At 34.3% G+C, this 15744-nt stretch overlaps 4 protein-coding genes across 5 annotated transcripts; 3 read left to right on the forward strand and 1 right to left on the reverse strand.

Moving 5' to 3' along the window:
• The first annotated feature begins 3533 nt into the window (after positions 1–3533).
• Positions 3534–6418, forward strand: LOC107030988 (60S ribosomal protein L22-2). Its single transcript, XM_015232191.2, has 3 exons — positions 3534–3688; positions 3769–4037; positions 6028–6418. Exons 2-3 carry the CDS (start codon positions 3808–3810, stop codon positions 6170–6172), a joined length of 375 nt encoding a protein of 124 aa, XP_015087677.1. The 5' UTR covers positions 3534–3688; positions 3769–3807; the 3' UTR covers positions 6173–6418.
• A 665-nt stretch (positions 6419–7083) lies between these two features.
• On the forward strand, positions 7084–9397 carry LOC107030991 (60S ribosomal protein L22-3-like). 2 transcript variants are annotated; one of them, XM_015232194.2, is made up of 3 exons: positions 7084–7244; positions 7345–7602; positions 9042–9397. In XM_015232194.2, exons 2-3 carry the CDS (start codon positions 7370–7372, stop codon positions 9184–9186), a joined length of 378 nt encoding a protein of 125 aa, XP_015087680.1. In that variant the 5' UTR covers positions 7084–7244; positions 7345–7369; the 3' UTR covers positions 9187–9397. The 2 variants fall into 2 exon arrangements, with proteins under 2 accessions (XP_015087680.1, XP_015087681.1); XM_015232195.2 differs by having other exon boundaries at positions 7086–7244; positions 7348–7602.
• Positions 9398–10331: 934 nt separating this feature from the next.
• On the forward strand, positions 10332–12289 carry LOC107030990 (pentatricopeptide repeat-containing protein At3g62890). Its single transcript, XM_015232193.2, has one exon. It carries the CDS (start codon positions 10490–10492, stop codon positions 11837–11839), a length of 1350 nt encoding a protein of 449 aa, XP_015087679.1. The 5' UTR covers positions 10332–10489; the 3' UTR covers positions 11840–12289.
• Positions 11941–15358, reverse strand: LOC107030989 (blue-light photoreceptor PHR2). The gene is made up of 4 exons (XM_015232192.2): positions 14191–15358; positions 12662–12891; positions 12475–12567; positions 11941–12286 (listed from the first exon to the last, which is right to left on the reverse strand). The coding sequence occupies exons 1-4, from the start codon at positions 15145–15147 to the stop codon at positions 12208–12210; spliced, it is 1359 nt and encodes a 452-aa protein (XP_015087678.1). The 5' UTR covers positions 15148–15358; the 3' UTR covers positions 11941–12207.
• Positions 15359–15744: the final 386 nt, after the last annotated feature.

The following is a 15744-nucleotide window of genomic DNA, read 5'->3' on the forward strand; positions in this document are numbered from 1 at the left end:
ATGGACATATTTGTTTTCTTTGTGTCTTGGATGTCCAACGTATATAGAATGGACATCTTCTTTTTTTTCCTTTAGTTATTTTTTACTAGAATTATTGAAAATATAATTTTTTGGTGGCTCAGTTATTTAGGTTTCAGATTTTTATGTTGAAGGTCTCAAGTTAGAATTTTTTTGTTATCGAAAGCAAAAAATTTGTCTTTTATGTTGAATTCATCGCACTGTGAGTTATTGAATAAGAGTAAAATTTTTATTCTATGTGCATCTAAATAATAGTATATCAAAAATATATAAATTGTATTTATATTGAAAATAAATTATTATCAAAATATGCGATATGGTGAACACATTGTCCCTTTTGTAATTAAAGATCTTTTGGTGTATATAAATTTCTTTGATAAAAAGTAAAAATCTAAAAAATAAATTTATTTTAATGACCTTATATATCACAAAATTTTATGATGATCTAAGGAGGGCTGAAAAAAATGCGTGCATCTTCCTCCAATTTCCCTTTCCCATCTTTATCACGAATCCCAATGTTTTGTATATTTAATTTTATCTATTAATTTTGCCCATTCTTTTGCTTATCCATTTAATATGCGACATCAACTAATTTAGCCATTTCCCCATGTGCATTCCATTCCACCGGACACCCCTTTAAAAAAAAAAAAAATGTTTATACTCATAAGTTTAGAATATATATATTGTGGAGATAAAAGATATTGAGCAGAGCCATTAATATGGGCTAGGTTTGTTGGGTTGGTCTGACCTAACTCGGAATTTATTAGAGCTGGAATACAATTTTTGGAACCTATTTGGGAAAAGGACTTTTTAGCCCGGCCTGAACAAGCCTGCTGATTTGTGGGTCTTGAGAAATATCGGTAGAGCCAGCTCGTGGACCAATAAAAATTAATTTAAAATATAATATAATATTAAAATTTAAAATTAAAGAGAGTCCAAACTCAAAACAATTAGAATAATATTTCTATTTTTAGATATTTATATTTTTACTTGAAAGAAAACTTGATAAGTATTTTAAAATAATTTTAATTGTGAATTTGATTAAAAAGTAGTAACATTAACATCATGTAATAATGTTTTGTCGATATTTATGATATATTTTTAAATTATAATTTATAATTTAATTTGATAATTTTAAAAATAATATATTTTTTTAAAAAAAAGTGAGCTGATCCGGCAAGCATGTACCACACGTACTTGTGGATTGAGCCGGCCGTTTTCTGGCCCACACCAAAAATGGGCTAGCCCGACCTGACCCGTAATGTGTCCAAGCTTGTATGGGTTAGTATATTAGGATTGCTAAAATTTAAAATGAAATTATTTAAAGGAGATTGAAAATAACTTTTATAACGAATATGATTAAGAAAATGACACTAAGATGATTTTGACACATGCAAAGAAGATGTGCTGATGTTTTCATGAGGAAGTACGAGAGGGGGTACATAGAGGGTAATGCAAGGATCGAAGAATAAATGAAAAAAGGTGATTTTACATGACGTGATATAACTTCATATTATTGAAGACATGTATAACTTTAGATCGAAATCGGCGGAGGTTAAGTATTAGGGTAGAAGGTTAGTCAGGTTAAAGTGTTGCCTTGTTGTGCATAGGTTTAAGGTTTGGTAGTGTTTGTCGTAGTACTAATCGTACACTTTTAGTTCTTGTGTATTAATTATGTTCTGACTATCGCACTATTTTGTTGTTGTTATTGTTTCTTTCTTGTAGACTTTACACTCTTTTTTTAGTTACGGGCTAGATTTTATTTTTCTTTTATTTTGATTGGATTTAATTTGATGCAATTGAGCCAACTCTTTCGAAAAAACAACCTCTCTACTTTTATAAGATAATATCATAATAATAATAAGATTAGTAAATACTTTACCCTTTTTAGGCTTATACTGAATAATTTTTACTAAATATGTTATTATTATCGGACTTTTTGTTCATTTTAAAAAATATATAATTTAATAGCTCTTTCATAAATTTCACATGTTTTTTATAAAAAAAAATATAGATACGTAAGTTTAATTACCGATCAAATAAAAAGCTTAAAAAAGAAAAAACGTATATTTTGAACACATGTGCACGCAAGACCAACTGAGTGAAATACATTTTATTTCTAATATTTTATTTAGTGAATTAATTATTAGATAACTTAACAAATTAAAATATAATAAATACAATTCAAAAAATATAAACTCAATTTATTTTGCCTTGACTTGTCAATAATCTCTAAAGTTCATATGTCAAATTCAACTACAAATTAACGATTGAAAACCTCATTCATCAACTCAAATCAAAAGAAAGAACACTATAAAATTTATAAAATAATTACAATTTTTTAAATTTGTAGTAGGCTGGATCGAATTTATAGGCGAAAATACGGGGTATGTGAACCCATGATTTCTCCATTTAAATTATGCATTTTATGTATATCTTTTTTTGATATGTATTATATAATATTATCTGTTGACACTCATGCTATAAAAAGACTAAATAGTACACTTGAATATTAAGTTATTTATCAAGATAATTACGTACAGATTCTCACTTAATACACGTTTCTTCTTTTTTAAGTGATGTAATCATATTCTAGAAAATCTGAATTCGCTAGAATATAAAAATCTCGATTCATTTATCCTTCCTCGTTTGATTTTTCGCAGGATATACAAGACTTTTCTTCAGTTCTTTAGGATGGGCCGTAGAGTGATTCAAACGGGCCTTTTAATTCTTGAGGCCCATTAATTTTGAAGGAAAGTGAATTTTTTTTGTTCACATCTCATTTCTATTTTTTAGAGAAAAAAAATTAGGAAATACTTCATTCATTTTTATTTATTTGACCTTTAAATTAAATATTGAATTTTCATTCTCCCCACTTAAATAAAGTTAAGAAGTTATTGTTTAAATTAATAGGAGTTAAATTTAGAGTTATAAAAAGTCTTAATTAAATTAAATACCTAATAAAATCATTGTGATATCAAATTACCAATCTCTTGAATAGGTGATTATTTGCTAAGATCAACTATGTATTCGGAGAGACTAAATTACTTATAAAAGAAATTATTAACAGGTTTATATGATAAAAAGAACTTTTTTTTTAATCGTCTTTAAACTTACAGAGTCCATTAAATTTTAATCCGTGGCTACCAATTTTATTAATTCATTTCCGAATTAAATAGTAGAATAATTAATAAATATGATAATTTTACGTACATATTGTCATGATAATTTTTTATATATATTATCATTAGAATATTTCTTCCTTTAAACATGAAATATTTAATCCAATTTTACACGGATCAAAAATTAAAATAATCAGAGTCAAAAATGCTATTGGTGAATATCTTAAGTTCGCAACGTCTTATTATAGCGAAATCAAGAAGCTTACCTTCTGGGTCGAATTCGTCACACCAAACTTATTAGTACCTCTTATGTATATTCACAAGTTATTGAAATATAATATTTACCCTATGCGCACCCAAATAATAGCACCCGCTAGTTCCCGCATCATCACAAGTGCTATTGGCCTATAACTCAAAAATATGAAACGGGTAATATTTGTTTTGGGTCGGGGCGACGGGTCAAATAGGAAGAGGAACGAGGAAAACCCTAATTAAATATAATCATCCACTTCCATACACTCACAGTCGGCCGCCGTCGAATTTCTCCCGTACGTATTCTCCAACTTTTTCTCCGGCGATGAGCATGAACTTTGTGTTTGAGATCTGACGATTTTTGTTTTGTTTTCAGTATTTGAATAGCAGCAGAAGAGAAATCAAGAGCGTAAAGATGAGCCGAGCAGCAGCAGCAGTGAAGGGCGGGAAGAAGAAGGGGGCAAGCTTCGTCATTGACTGTTCGAAGCCAGTGGAGGACAGTATTATGGAGATTGCTTCTCTTGACAAGTTCCTTCAAGAGAGAATTAAGGTTGGTGGAAAAGCTGGTGCACTTGGAGATTCCGTTACTGTCACTCGTGATAAGAACAAAATCACCGTCACTTGCAACTCCACTTTTTCCAAGAGGTACTGACTAGTACTATATTTCCATTCCTCATTTCGCTTAATTTGGGTTTTTGCCTCATTTTTAATTGGGTTTATTTGAAAAAATTGATCGTAAAAACTTCGTGTGGGTCGACTTCCATCGAAGTTTGATAATGTTTACACTGACAGATTGATTGTAACTTATCGTAACCCTATTCGAGTATTAGGGGTGTGCTATGCTTTGCAAGGAGTTGTTTTATTTGGAATAGTGTAGTCATTCACGCATTGAGCTTTGACTAAGTTGATAATGGGTTAAAAAGGTTTCTTTTTGCAGTTTATTTTAGTTATCAATAGTGATGATGATTGTGTGTTTGTGTTATGTCATTCTATTTACATTGAGAAATAAGGAGAAATAGAAGAACTAAAACAGCAGCGTAATATCTTCTAGGTAATCATTTGTATCTTGAACTAGGTATCCTAATTATCTGTGTAGCTCTTGCTGAACTTATGGAACAGATAGTCTATGAGCTCTACACTTCAACGTCCAAGATTAGAAATCGGGGTTGGCTTTTATCGTACTTGGATTATTTTCACAACTGACAGATTGAAATTAACTTATCATAGCCTCTTTTATCATGGCTTGTTTCTGCTTTACCAAGAGCTCTTATTTGGAATAGTGCATTCATTTATATTTTAAGCTCTAGAGTAGATTACCAATGGTTCTCAAAAGAGGTCCTTTTTGCTGTTTATTTTAGTTTGAGTGCCCTGCACTGCAAGTCTAAAAAATAAGCCCTTCTATTCTGGAGTTATTACACTGAAGATGATGGGCTTATGTCATTCTACTTCTGTTTATCTAATGCATTATCCTATTTACATTGAGAAGCAAAGAAACAACAGAACAAAAATGGTGGCGTAATATTTTGTAATTATTCGTAAATCCAACTGTTTGGTCTTCTTATATAGCAGGTTCAACCAGACCCCTGTAACCACTGTTACATTTTTTGGACTATGTCTACTCTTTAGTTATTTAGTAAATTCTTGTACAGGAGCAGATTTTTCTTTTGCTGTAATTTTTTTGCTTGCATCTTCTTGATGCAATTACTTACTTCATCTAAAAAAATATTCGTAACATGAATCGGGTATGTGCATAATGTTATATAATAATTATGATCCTCACAGATCTTCCTGAAATTATGTTCAGATTGTCAGTGGGCATTAGCTAGATTATTTAGCATCACCCACTTCTCAGTGAAGTAGATTCTTAAGTAGGCAGTTGTTGGTGCAACCGATTAGACTGTAACCTAGCCTTTCACTTGTGTCCATTAGTTTGCCTCAAGTGCAATTTTGTTGATTTCATCTTTTACATCCATAATCACACAGAATAATACACTTGGATTATGTCATATTACATGTGAAATAGGCTTGGAAGAATTAATATGTATTAAGTTGTTTGTAACTTGAAAGAGATAGGTAATTGATATGTAAGCAAGTTTAGTTACTCAAAAAAAAAAAGATAGGTACTTGATATTAATGATCATTATAGATGCTCTTCTAACTGAAACATCTTCAGGGCTTGTAAAGCTTATTTACATGTATTTTTTCTTAGGCTCAAGAAATTCTTGATCTTTTAAAAATATGTTTGATGCAGCTGAGTAGAATCTATAGTGGTATTCTTGTTTCATTTGATATATGTTTCTAAGTTTGTTTGGAAGTGACATCAACCACTTATTAGCATCACCATTTACCTTCGTATCTTAGGTTCAAGTAATAGTCTAAAGGCTACTTGTAGAAGAAACTGATAGTCTAAAGAGAACCGAATGTACAACATATATATCAATTTACTTATTTTTTTTTTTTTCAAATTCTGTATGCCCGATTAATGAAAAAAAGCTCTTGTGATGTTGCGTTACGGCTTTGTATTCTATTAATCCTCTTCCCCCACCAAAACCAAAGAATGTCAGAAGTAGTGAATTCAGGCAATTCAAGACTAGTAAACAAAGCTTGACTTACAATCTTTGCTTCTACTTTTCAGGTACCTCAAATACCTTGTCAAAAAGTACTTGAAGAAAAACAACGTTAGGGATTGGCTTAGGGTTATTGCTTCCAACAAGGACAGGAATGTTTATGAGTTGCGCTACTTCAACATTGCTGAGAACGAAGCAGATGAAGAAGATTAAACATGACTATTCAATGTCCGTTTATCTTCTTATTTTGAACCTTATATCATCTGTTTGAGTTATTAATGAGCTGTATCTTCTTTTTTCCAGATTATTGATTTTTTGTTCCCTTATCAGTAAAAGAAAACGTTACTTTGATGCTTTGGTTTGTTCATCTTTGGGGTCAAGTTTTTGCAAGTCATCAATTTCTCTTGTATTGCCTTTCCGTCTTGATGATCACATGTAATTTATTGAGTTTATCTTTTGTTGTTCTTGTGTCTCTTTTAACCACTGCGCGATTGATGATTTCCTCGAAAAGATCGATTGAGACTCCCTTCATTGTCCTATTAAGATCTCGTTTTGATTTTTTATTTGGTGTTCAATATCCTCATTCAAGTCCTGACTAAATCTGAATTTGTACTGAAAAATTTCACATGGGGGTAAAGCTGACTAAATTCGAATTTGTGCTGAAAAGTCCAATTAGAGTAAAACGCTTCCGAACAAAGTCGACTATATTCTAAACGGAACTTAAACTTGAAACATCTAGTTTAGAATGAACGCGTATTTACCACTCTACACACAATCAATTCTCGTTGATATGAATTGCTCTACTTTAACATTGCTTTCAAAAATGACTACACATTTTAAGAACATAACTTTAAAATTGAAAATCTAATTAAGAATGAATTGTATTTATCACTCTACTTGTTGATATGAACTGCTCTACTTTGACATTGCTTTCAACAATGACTACACATTTTAAGAGCAAAAGTCATGTGAAACATAACTTGTGAAATATAGTTGGAATACTCGATTAGAATCTGTTTGAAATATAGTTGGAATACTCGATTAGAATCTGTTTTATTATGATTCAAAAATATAAATTTATGTCCCATATATATATATATATATTATTATAATATTTTTTTTGTTAGAAGAGAGAAAAATTAGGAACGTAACCTAAAATAGGGCCAAAAGTGCAAATTAGAGAGAGGTGCCACATTTAGCAAGTAGGAACGAAGGAAAACCCTAATTTAACAGAGTTACCACTTCCATACACTGACAGTAGGCCGTCGAAGTCGAGTTTCATCCTGTACGTATGCTTCAACTCTTTTCTTCTCTGTTTCTCTGACGATGAGATTTTGTTCTTGAGATCTGATAATTTTTGCTTTGTTTTCGTATTTGAATGCCAGCAGAAGAGAAATACAGAGTGTAAAGATGAGCCGAGCAGCAGCAGCAGCAGTGAAGGGTGGAAAGAAGAAGGGGGCGAGCTTCGTCATTGACTGTTCGAAGCCAGTAGAAGACAGTATCATGGAGATTGCTTCTCTTGACAAGTTCCTTCAAGAGAGGATTAAGGTTGGTGGAAAAGCTGGTGCTCTTGGGGATTCCGTTACTGTTACTCGTGACAAGAACAAGATCACCGTCACCTGCAACTCAACTTTTTCCAAGAGGTACTGATTCTATTGCCTCATTTTCAGTAGTGTTTATTTGAAAAAAAATGGTTCTAGAAACTAAACTCTACTCGTAGATCCCAAATTACTAGCTGCGGTCGACTTACATCGTAGTTTGATAACAATTACACTTTCCGATTGACAGTAACTTATCGTAGACCTATTCAATTATTCAGTGAGTTCTGTGTAGTCATTCACACATTGAGCTTTGACTCAGTTGGTAATCAGATAAATATATAGTTAAGAGACCAAATTTGATTAAGTTTTTTGGATATTTGAACATTAAATCCGACAAAAGTATAGTTAAAGGAACCATTTTAGACCTACTACATCTTTAATGAACTGTTTATGGCATTTTCTCTCCTTTTTTTGTGTTTATTTTTGTATTAGAAGTTCCCAGACTTCAAGTACAGTTCCACTCTGGATTTATCACTGTTTATCTCGTTTTGTCGTTCTACTATTTGTTTATCCAAAAACATTATCCTAATTACATTGGGAAATCAGTAGAAACAGAATGACTAAAACAGCAGTGTGTTCTAAGTTCTAATGATCGTTGAAGCCTTTACTAAACTTATGGTACAGAGAGTCTATGAGCTTTATGATTAAGCGACTGTGTCTGGGTCCCAAATTAGAAGTCAGGGTTGGCTTTCATCGGAGTTTGATTATTTTCACAATTGAAAGTCTGATATTAACTTATAATAGCCTCTTTTGTTTTGTCTCGTCTCTGCTTTACAAAGATTTCTTATTTGGATGGTGAACATACCCCATGTAATCCCACAAGTGGGGTCTGGGGAGGGTAGAGACTCTGCACTATCCGTAGAATATAAACATACCTTCTTGGATAGTGCAGTCATTCATAAATCGAGCTCTGGAGTCAGATTGCTAATGGTTTAAAAGGAAGTCGTTTTAACTGTTTATTTTAGTTAGAGTTCCCTGCACTGCAAGTCTTAAAAAAACTCTTTTCTGTTCAGGATTGTTATACTGAATATGACGAGTTTATATGGTTCTATTGTTTGTTTATCTAATGCATTATCCTATTTACATTGAGAAACAAAAAAACAATTGAAACGAAAATGAAGGCGTAACATCTTGGTGTTCTTGTTTCATCTGTTGTATGTTTCAAAGCTTGTTTTGGAAGTGACATCAACCATTTACTAGTAGCTTCACCATTCACCTACACATCTTAGGCTCGAGTGATATTCTAAAGGCTATTTGTAAGAGAAACTGAGAGTCTAAAAGAGAGGCGAATGTGCAAACATTATATCAATTTACTTTGGGGTAAATTATGTATGCCCGATTGATTAAAGAAGTTCTTGTGATGTAGAGTTATTGCTATGTATTCTACTCCTACCCCTCCAAAACCAAAAGAACAGAGTGTTAAAAGTAGTGAAATCAGGTAAACAACTGCTCGACTTACAATCTTTACTTCTATTATTCAGGTACCTCAAATACCTCGTCAAAAAGTACTTGAAGAAAAATAACGTCAGGGATTGGCTTAGGGTGATTGCTTCCAACAAGGACAGGAATGTTTATGAATTGCGCTACTTCAACATTGCTGAGAATGAAGCAGATGAAGAAGATTAAACATGACCATTCAATGTCTCTCTTTATCTTCTTCTTTAGTCGGCCTTCACTTTTTGATCCTTATATCATATGTTCGAGTTACTAATGAATCCTGTCTTCTCATTTCCAGATTATTTTTTTGCAGTTTGCTTATCAGTAAAAGAAAACATTACATCGATACTTTGGTTTGTTTATCTTTGGGGTTAATTATGCAAAAGTCAATTTATCTGTATTGCCTTTCTCCTCTGGATGATCACATGTAATTTAAATTTGTGTGCTTGGGAGCTAAACAGCCAGGTGAAAGTTTAGTAAGGAGAAACAAGAAAGGGGATTATAAGGTAGTAGCTCTCGGTTGGTTGATTATTTGGATTTTCACGTTGTTGGTGAGAATCGATTCTAAACCTTCTTATCCTCCCTCCCATTTAAAATACATAAAAGGAGAAACTTATATCTCAAGATATGTAAGATTAAAATAGATAAAATATCTCATAATTAATTCTTTTTATGTGGCACATAAATGAAAACACAATAAATAATTTGAAGTGAAGAGAGTTTTACACTTGCTAGGAAGAATTATATGTTATTGTATGCCTGAAAATCTGTACTGTCGACACCACATTTTTCTGTTGTTTTGAAATGTGGGCAGGGGAAGGGGAAACGAGGTGAGACTTGAACCTTTACTAACAACAAATCAGCTACTTAGATTCTCATGATACTATATATAGCTGATCTATTAAGATTTTTGCGATAAACAACGTTAAGCTGACATGTGAAAGTTCAGTAGTTAATCAATTGAGCTACTAAAATTCTCGTGATACTTTAGATAACTGACCTATTAAGATTTTTGCAATAAACAACGTTAAGCTGACATGTGAAAGTTCAGTATTTAATCAATTGAGCTATTAAGATTCTCGTGATACTTTAAGTAACTGAATAGATTCTCGCGATACGCAACATTATTAAGCTGACGTGTGAAAGTTCAATAGTTAATTAATTGAGCTACTAAGATTCTCATGATACTTTAGGTAACTGACCTATTAAGATTCTCGCGATACACAACATTAAGCTGACGTGTGAAAGTTTACTAGTTAACCAATTGAGCTACTAAGATTCTTGTGATACTTTAGGTCGCTGACCTATTTAAGATTCTCACGATACACAATATTAAGCTAACGTTTGACCATGCATATTCAAATATAACTTTAAGTACTCGAATTTTCAAACTTCAACTTCAAAATCCATCGCCCGAAGCTAAACTTCGCGCTTTGAGCATTGAAACCACTGCTAAACTACCCTTCCCGCCTGGGGATGTCTCAAAATCCAAATGAAGATATCAACCAGAAAGCTCATATCTTTAAGGCACCCTTCTCTCAATCTATGGCATCCAACTGTCGATTGTTTCACTTGGAATACTCTGATCAGAGCCTATGTTCAACGAACTCATCAACCTTCAAGCCCCACCCATACCCCACTCTCCATCTTCCTCCGAATGCGCTTCCGTGGCGTCCATATTGACTACTACACCTTCCCTTTTCTCCTCCAGTCCGTCCATTCTCCACCACACCTCCAATTGGGACGATCCATTCACTCACAAGTTCTTGTTTTTGGTTTTTCATCCGACCCATTTGTCCAAACTTCGCTAATCAGTATGTACACTGCTTGTGGCGATGTGGGTTCTGCACGGGAGGTGTTTGATGAAATGTCTCAACGGGACTTGCCTGCGTGGAATTCTATTGTGAATGCGAATGTGAAAGCAGGTTTGCTTAGTGTTGCGCGTGAGCTGTTTGTTAAAATGCCTAGTAGAAATGTTGTGTCTTGGAGTAGTATGTTGGATGGTTATGTGAGGTGGGGTAAGTGTGAAGAAGCATTGGAGTTGTTTAATCAGATGATGAAGGAAAATGAAGTTATGCCTAATGAGTATACCATGGCTATTTTGCTTGCGGCTTGTGAGCAGTTGGGTTCACTTGAGCATGGGAAATGGGCTCATGCTTGTGTTTACAAGCTTGGGATGAAGATAAATGTTGTACTTGGCACTTCGTTGATTGAGATGTATGCTAAATGTGGGAGTATAGTCCGGGCAAGATTAGTTTTTGAAAATTTGGGTTCGAAGAAGGATGTAATGGCTTGGAGTGCCATGATCTCAGGTCTTGCGAAGCATGGACACTGGGAAGATTGTCTCTGTTTGTTTTCAAATATGGTTGATAGCGGAGTAACACCTGATGATATCACGTTCTTAGGTGTTCTTTCTGCTTGTGTACATGGAGGATTGGTGAGTCAAGGGAAGGACCTGTTTGAGAGGATGAGTAAAGAGTTTGGTATTTCGCCTTCAGTTCAGCATTATGGTTGTATGATTGACCTTTATGGCAAAGCTGGTTTGATCGATGAAGCGTGGGATCTTCTGAATACAATGCCTATGAAACCAGATGGGCTTATTTGGGGAGCTCTTCTTAGTGGAGCTAGGATATGTGGAGATATTGAAACATGTGAGATTGCACTCAACAAAATAATAGAGCAAGATCCCACAAATAGTGCAGCTTATGTTCTTCTCTCCAATGTCTACGCTAAGATGGGTCGGTGGAAAGATGCTGGGGACATCAGAAACGTTATGGAGACGAAGAAGGTACATAAAGTTCCTGGGCGTAGTTCTATAGAGATCAATGCAAATATCCAGTAGAACTAGTTGACATTGAAATGCGTATCAATAGTAAATCATCTGATGCTCAAGGATACTCTGCGCGGGTTCAAGATGGATAGTAATCTCAAACATGGAACACATAATTCAACTACAGGTATGTTTGCTATCACACCTGTTTCAACTACAGATGAAATCAAAGTATATAAATACTAGCATAAGAAGGATTTTAGAGCGACTTGCTAGAAATGGCGACAAATTCTTTTATGTCCAACACTTATTGTCAAAAGAAAAAATGTATCATTGATGAATGCTTCAATCCAACTCTAACATTCCACAGCTAAACTTCCGGAAAAAATAAATCAAGATACAAAAAGGAAACCTTCATTCTCCTTTTGAGTATACCATCGTTAAGCAGCAGCTCCTACGCAAGTAGTTACTGGAGCAACACTATTTTGTTTTGCAGCACTATATTTCTTGGTGATGAATCTGGCATTCAGAAAACAGAATGTTATCCAAGGAATAATTTTAATATATGATAGAAGCTTAATAAGATTCAGAAGAAAACACAAAACTAAAGGGCGGGAATTGTTTCATAAAGGATGGAACGAGTATCACACTATACGAAACTGAAACAAGCATCTCGGTCATAGGAGCTAAGTTGCATGCTAAATTACCTGAAAAAATCCCTCCATAACAGCTCGTACATCAGCCAGTTCAGCCCAGTGCCACTACCACCATCTTTCTTGGCAGAGGCAGCAGAAATCGTTCTGCAGCACAACAACCAATGTAGCGTTAACCAGTGATATTGGTCTCACAGGCATTAGTATCAGGATAAGAAATAAACTATTGACAAGACATTACCTTGAAGTGGACTTTTTCAATTCATCAAACATGGAACGGGGTGAGAGACATCCCATAGCTAACCAAGGCGATATTTTGCAAGAAAAGTTTGCACCATATATGCTGTCAGTTGTGCCATCCTTGTTTTCCTTACTGGGTTGGGCCTGACATTCTGCTGCAAATTTTCTAAGTCTTTGCAGTGCTTCATTCTCTCCTCCCACAAGGGAAGCATTAGCAGCTGATTTTCCATTCTAAATGGTTGGCAAATGCAAATGATTAAGTATACCAAGATAAAGAAATGTTCATGTTTACAATAGTTTGCGAAGTAACTGAAATGAATCAACTTTTTTTGACTAGTTTGTGATGTTAAACAACTGACTATTCCGAAAGTTTAAATACAGTACATCAATTACAAAATTCAAGTCGGTGAAAAATACAGTATGGCAACTACAAAATTGAAGTCTCTGCAGTGCTTCATTCTCTCCTCCCACAAGGGAAGCATTAGTCATTCTAAATGATGTGCAAATGCAAATGATTATGCAAAGATAAAGAAATGTTCATGTTTGCCATAGTTTGCAAAGTAACTGAAACAAATAAACTTTGTTTGACTAGTTTGTGATGTGAAACAACTAACAGTTCCAAAGTTACAATACAGTAAGGCAATTACAAAATTCAAGCAACAGTTCTTAAGTGATCATGCACTGTGGCCTGTGCTACAGGCAATACTAAAAAATCAACCTCCAAACGTGGCTAAAAGATGTTCTTTCTAGATTACATATTCTCAAGCTAGCAAATAAGAGTTCTTCGGTCTATTCTATGAGCACTATAGTTGGTGTGTAGTGTCCTAGTTGGTGATGGCCTAATAAGAAGTACATTAACACATTGATCAACAAAATGTCACAGCTATGTACTGGATATTCAGTGAACACAACCAGTGTTCAGGGAAGTATGAAGCGGAAAAAAGTGATAAGGCCCTGCTTCACGCTTTAGGCGATGAAGCACTCACATACTCATTCTAGTCTGTGAAGCGTAGAAGGCTCGCATCACTTCGCCTCGCTTTCCTGAACACTGCACACAACTATAGAAGGACACTACACGATAGAGCAAGGATCATTTAAATTACTGATGTTCAAACGCCAAATACCAAACCTACTTAAAACATGTGGTTTTATCTAACAAATGTTCAGAATACATATACAAGAGATATGTTGAATTAAACCATCAATTATTTCTGACTTGAATCACTTCCATTCGTATAAAAATGGAATCTTGATCATCTCTACCACTTCCAATGAAGTGTCTAAGAAACGGAAAACTACGTGAAACTAAAGGACTACTAGTGTAGCTCAATCTCAAACTTGTTGGGTTCAACTATACGAATCATCCTTATTATCGGTTACACTACATTTACACCAGTTTCATTCCAACACTCGCAAATATGTCATTTCAGTCAAATTACAAATTCTTTAACATCAAAGGTAAAACTACTTTCATCCAATACTGAATAAACCTAAATTCTCTACGATATTTGAGATCGAACAAAGTAATACCTGACCCATGGTGGCACTAGGATTGAGCCCCAAATCAACCAAAGAAGGAATCTCCCCAGGTTCCACATCACCTCTAGCAGGCAGTCCCCTCAATTGATCCAATGCCTCAATTGTCTTCCTTACCTCCAATCCCTGCACTTTCTCCCTAAAGCCTCCGTAATTCGTAGGCATTTGCTCCAACTTAAAAGGCAAATCATCAACATGATACAATGTACTACCCCAGAAATACTTCACCTCCAAACCCTCATCCTTCATTACAGCATCAATCTTATCTTCCCCTTTAACCTCATCATGTGAAACCTCCCTATGAGCATACACAGCTTCAGCTCCAACAGCTTTAGCTAATTCCACCAACACAGTCTCCGGCTTCCCAATTCTAACAACAAGATCAGACCCTCTTGCCTGTAGATTCTTCCTAAGGTCAGCAACAGATTCAATCAAAAAACTAGCCCTATACGGCCCAGTTTTATCAAACCCAGATGAGGATTTCCCATAATCTCTCGGGTCAAAACAGTAAACAGCCAATACAGACATGGACTCATTATGAGCCGCGTTAAGACACTCATTATCATGAACACGAAGATCGTTACGGAACCAAACAATCGACGCTCGTCGAAGCCCAGCAGCATTAGAAGGCTCAGAAGGACGAAGAGGGTTAAGAGTTAGAGTATTTTGAAGAGGGTTAGCAGAAATAGTGGACTTGAATTTGGAATTCGTAGGTGGAAGAGAAGAAGCTGAAAGTGAGAGATTTGTAAGAGATGAAACTTGAGTCGGGATTTTGACTTTGTTTGGTTTGTTGAAAAGGGTTGAGATTTTAGGAGGATTAAGGAAATGGGTTGGAAGGATTGTGGATAAAGCAAGTGAAATTGAAGCTATCGGTAAGATGGGTGTCTGCTGTTGTTCTTCTTGAGGTGTTTGGGCTTCTGAGTTATCGGAAAATTGATTCTTTGGATCCATTTCTGATGAGTTTTCCGGTGAGAAATGTACAGAATCAGAGGAAGAAGATGAAGATAAGCGACGGCTTAATACCCTCCAAAGAATTTTGTTGGTTTTGTTAAAGTTGGTGTCAATATAATAATACTATGTTTATTTTTTTGCCTATTTGTTGTGTTAGGTGGGTGAGGTGTTTATAGAGGTTGGTAGAGGTGGATGTTTCAATTTAAGAGTGATAAATTTTTACGAGTCAATTTATTTGTCTGATTTTGAATCGATATGAAATTTAAGAAAATCAAATAACTATCGAAAATAGAGAGATTATTTTTGATATATTCTTAATTTTAAATTAAAGATAGGTGGATTGTATCAATATATTTTATAATCTTGTAATGTTAAACATGTAAAATAGAAAGGATGTTTTTGATAGAATCATAATTTAAGAAGTATTTTAAATCTTGTTAAATTAATTTAAGATATATAGATTGTATCAATTGAATCTTATAATGTTAAACGTGTAATACAAAAAGTCAGAATCAAACCATTATTACTCCCTCCATTCCATATTAATTTAATTTTTGACGCGTCTCACACCCTTTAAGAAAAGTTTAAGACACAAAT

This window comes from Solanum pennellii, chromosome 9 (assembly GCF_001406875.1).
Source record: "Solanum pennellii chromosome 9, SPENNV200".
Classification (NCBI taxonomy): Eukaryota; Viridiplantae; Streptophyta; class Magnoliopsida; order Solanales; family Solanaceae; genus Solanum; species Solanum pennellii.

Coding starts and splice junctions, on each gene's coding strand:
- LOC107030991 (XM_015232194.2), top strand. CDS start 7,370: ATGAGCCGAGCAGCAGCAGCAGCAGTGAAGGGTGGAAAGAAGAAGGGG. Junction 7,603..9,041: donor AACTCAACTTTTTCCAAGAG/GTACTGATTCTA, acceptor TCTATTATTCAG/GTACCTCAAATACCTCGTCA.
- LOC107030988 (XM_015232191.2), top strand. CDS start 3,808: ATGAGCCGAGCAGCAGCAGCAGTGAAGGGCGGGAAGAAGAAGGGGGCA. Junction 4,038..6,027: donor AACTCCACTTTTTCCAAGAG/GTACTGACTAGT, acceptor TCTACTTTTCAG/GTACCTCAAATACCTTGTCA.
- LOC107030989 (XM_015232192.2), bottom strand. CDS start 15,147: ATGGATCCAAAGAATCAATTTTCCGATAACTCAGAAGCCCAAACACCT. Junction 12,892..14,190: donor CTAGTGCCACCATGGGTCAG/GTATTACTTTGT, acceptor CCAACCATTTAG/AATGGAAAATCAGCTGCTAA. Junction 12,287..12,474: donor TTATGGAGGGATTTTTTCAG/GTAATTTAGCAT, acceptor TCTGAATGCCAG/ATTCATCACCAAGAAATATA.
- LOC107030990 (XM_015232193.2), top strand. CDS start 10,490: ATGAAGATATCAACCAGAAAGCTCATATCTTTAAGGCACCCTTCTCTC.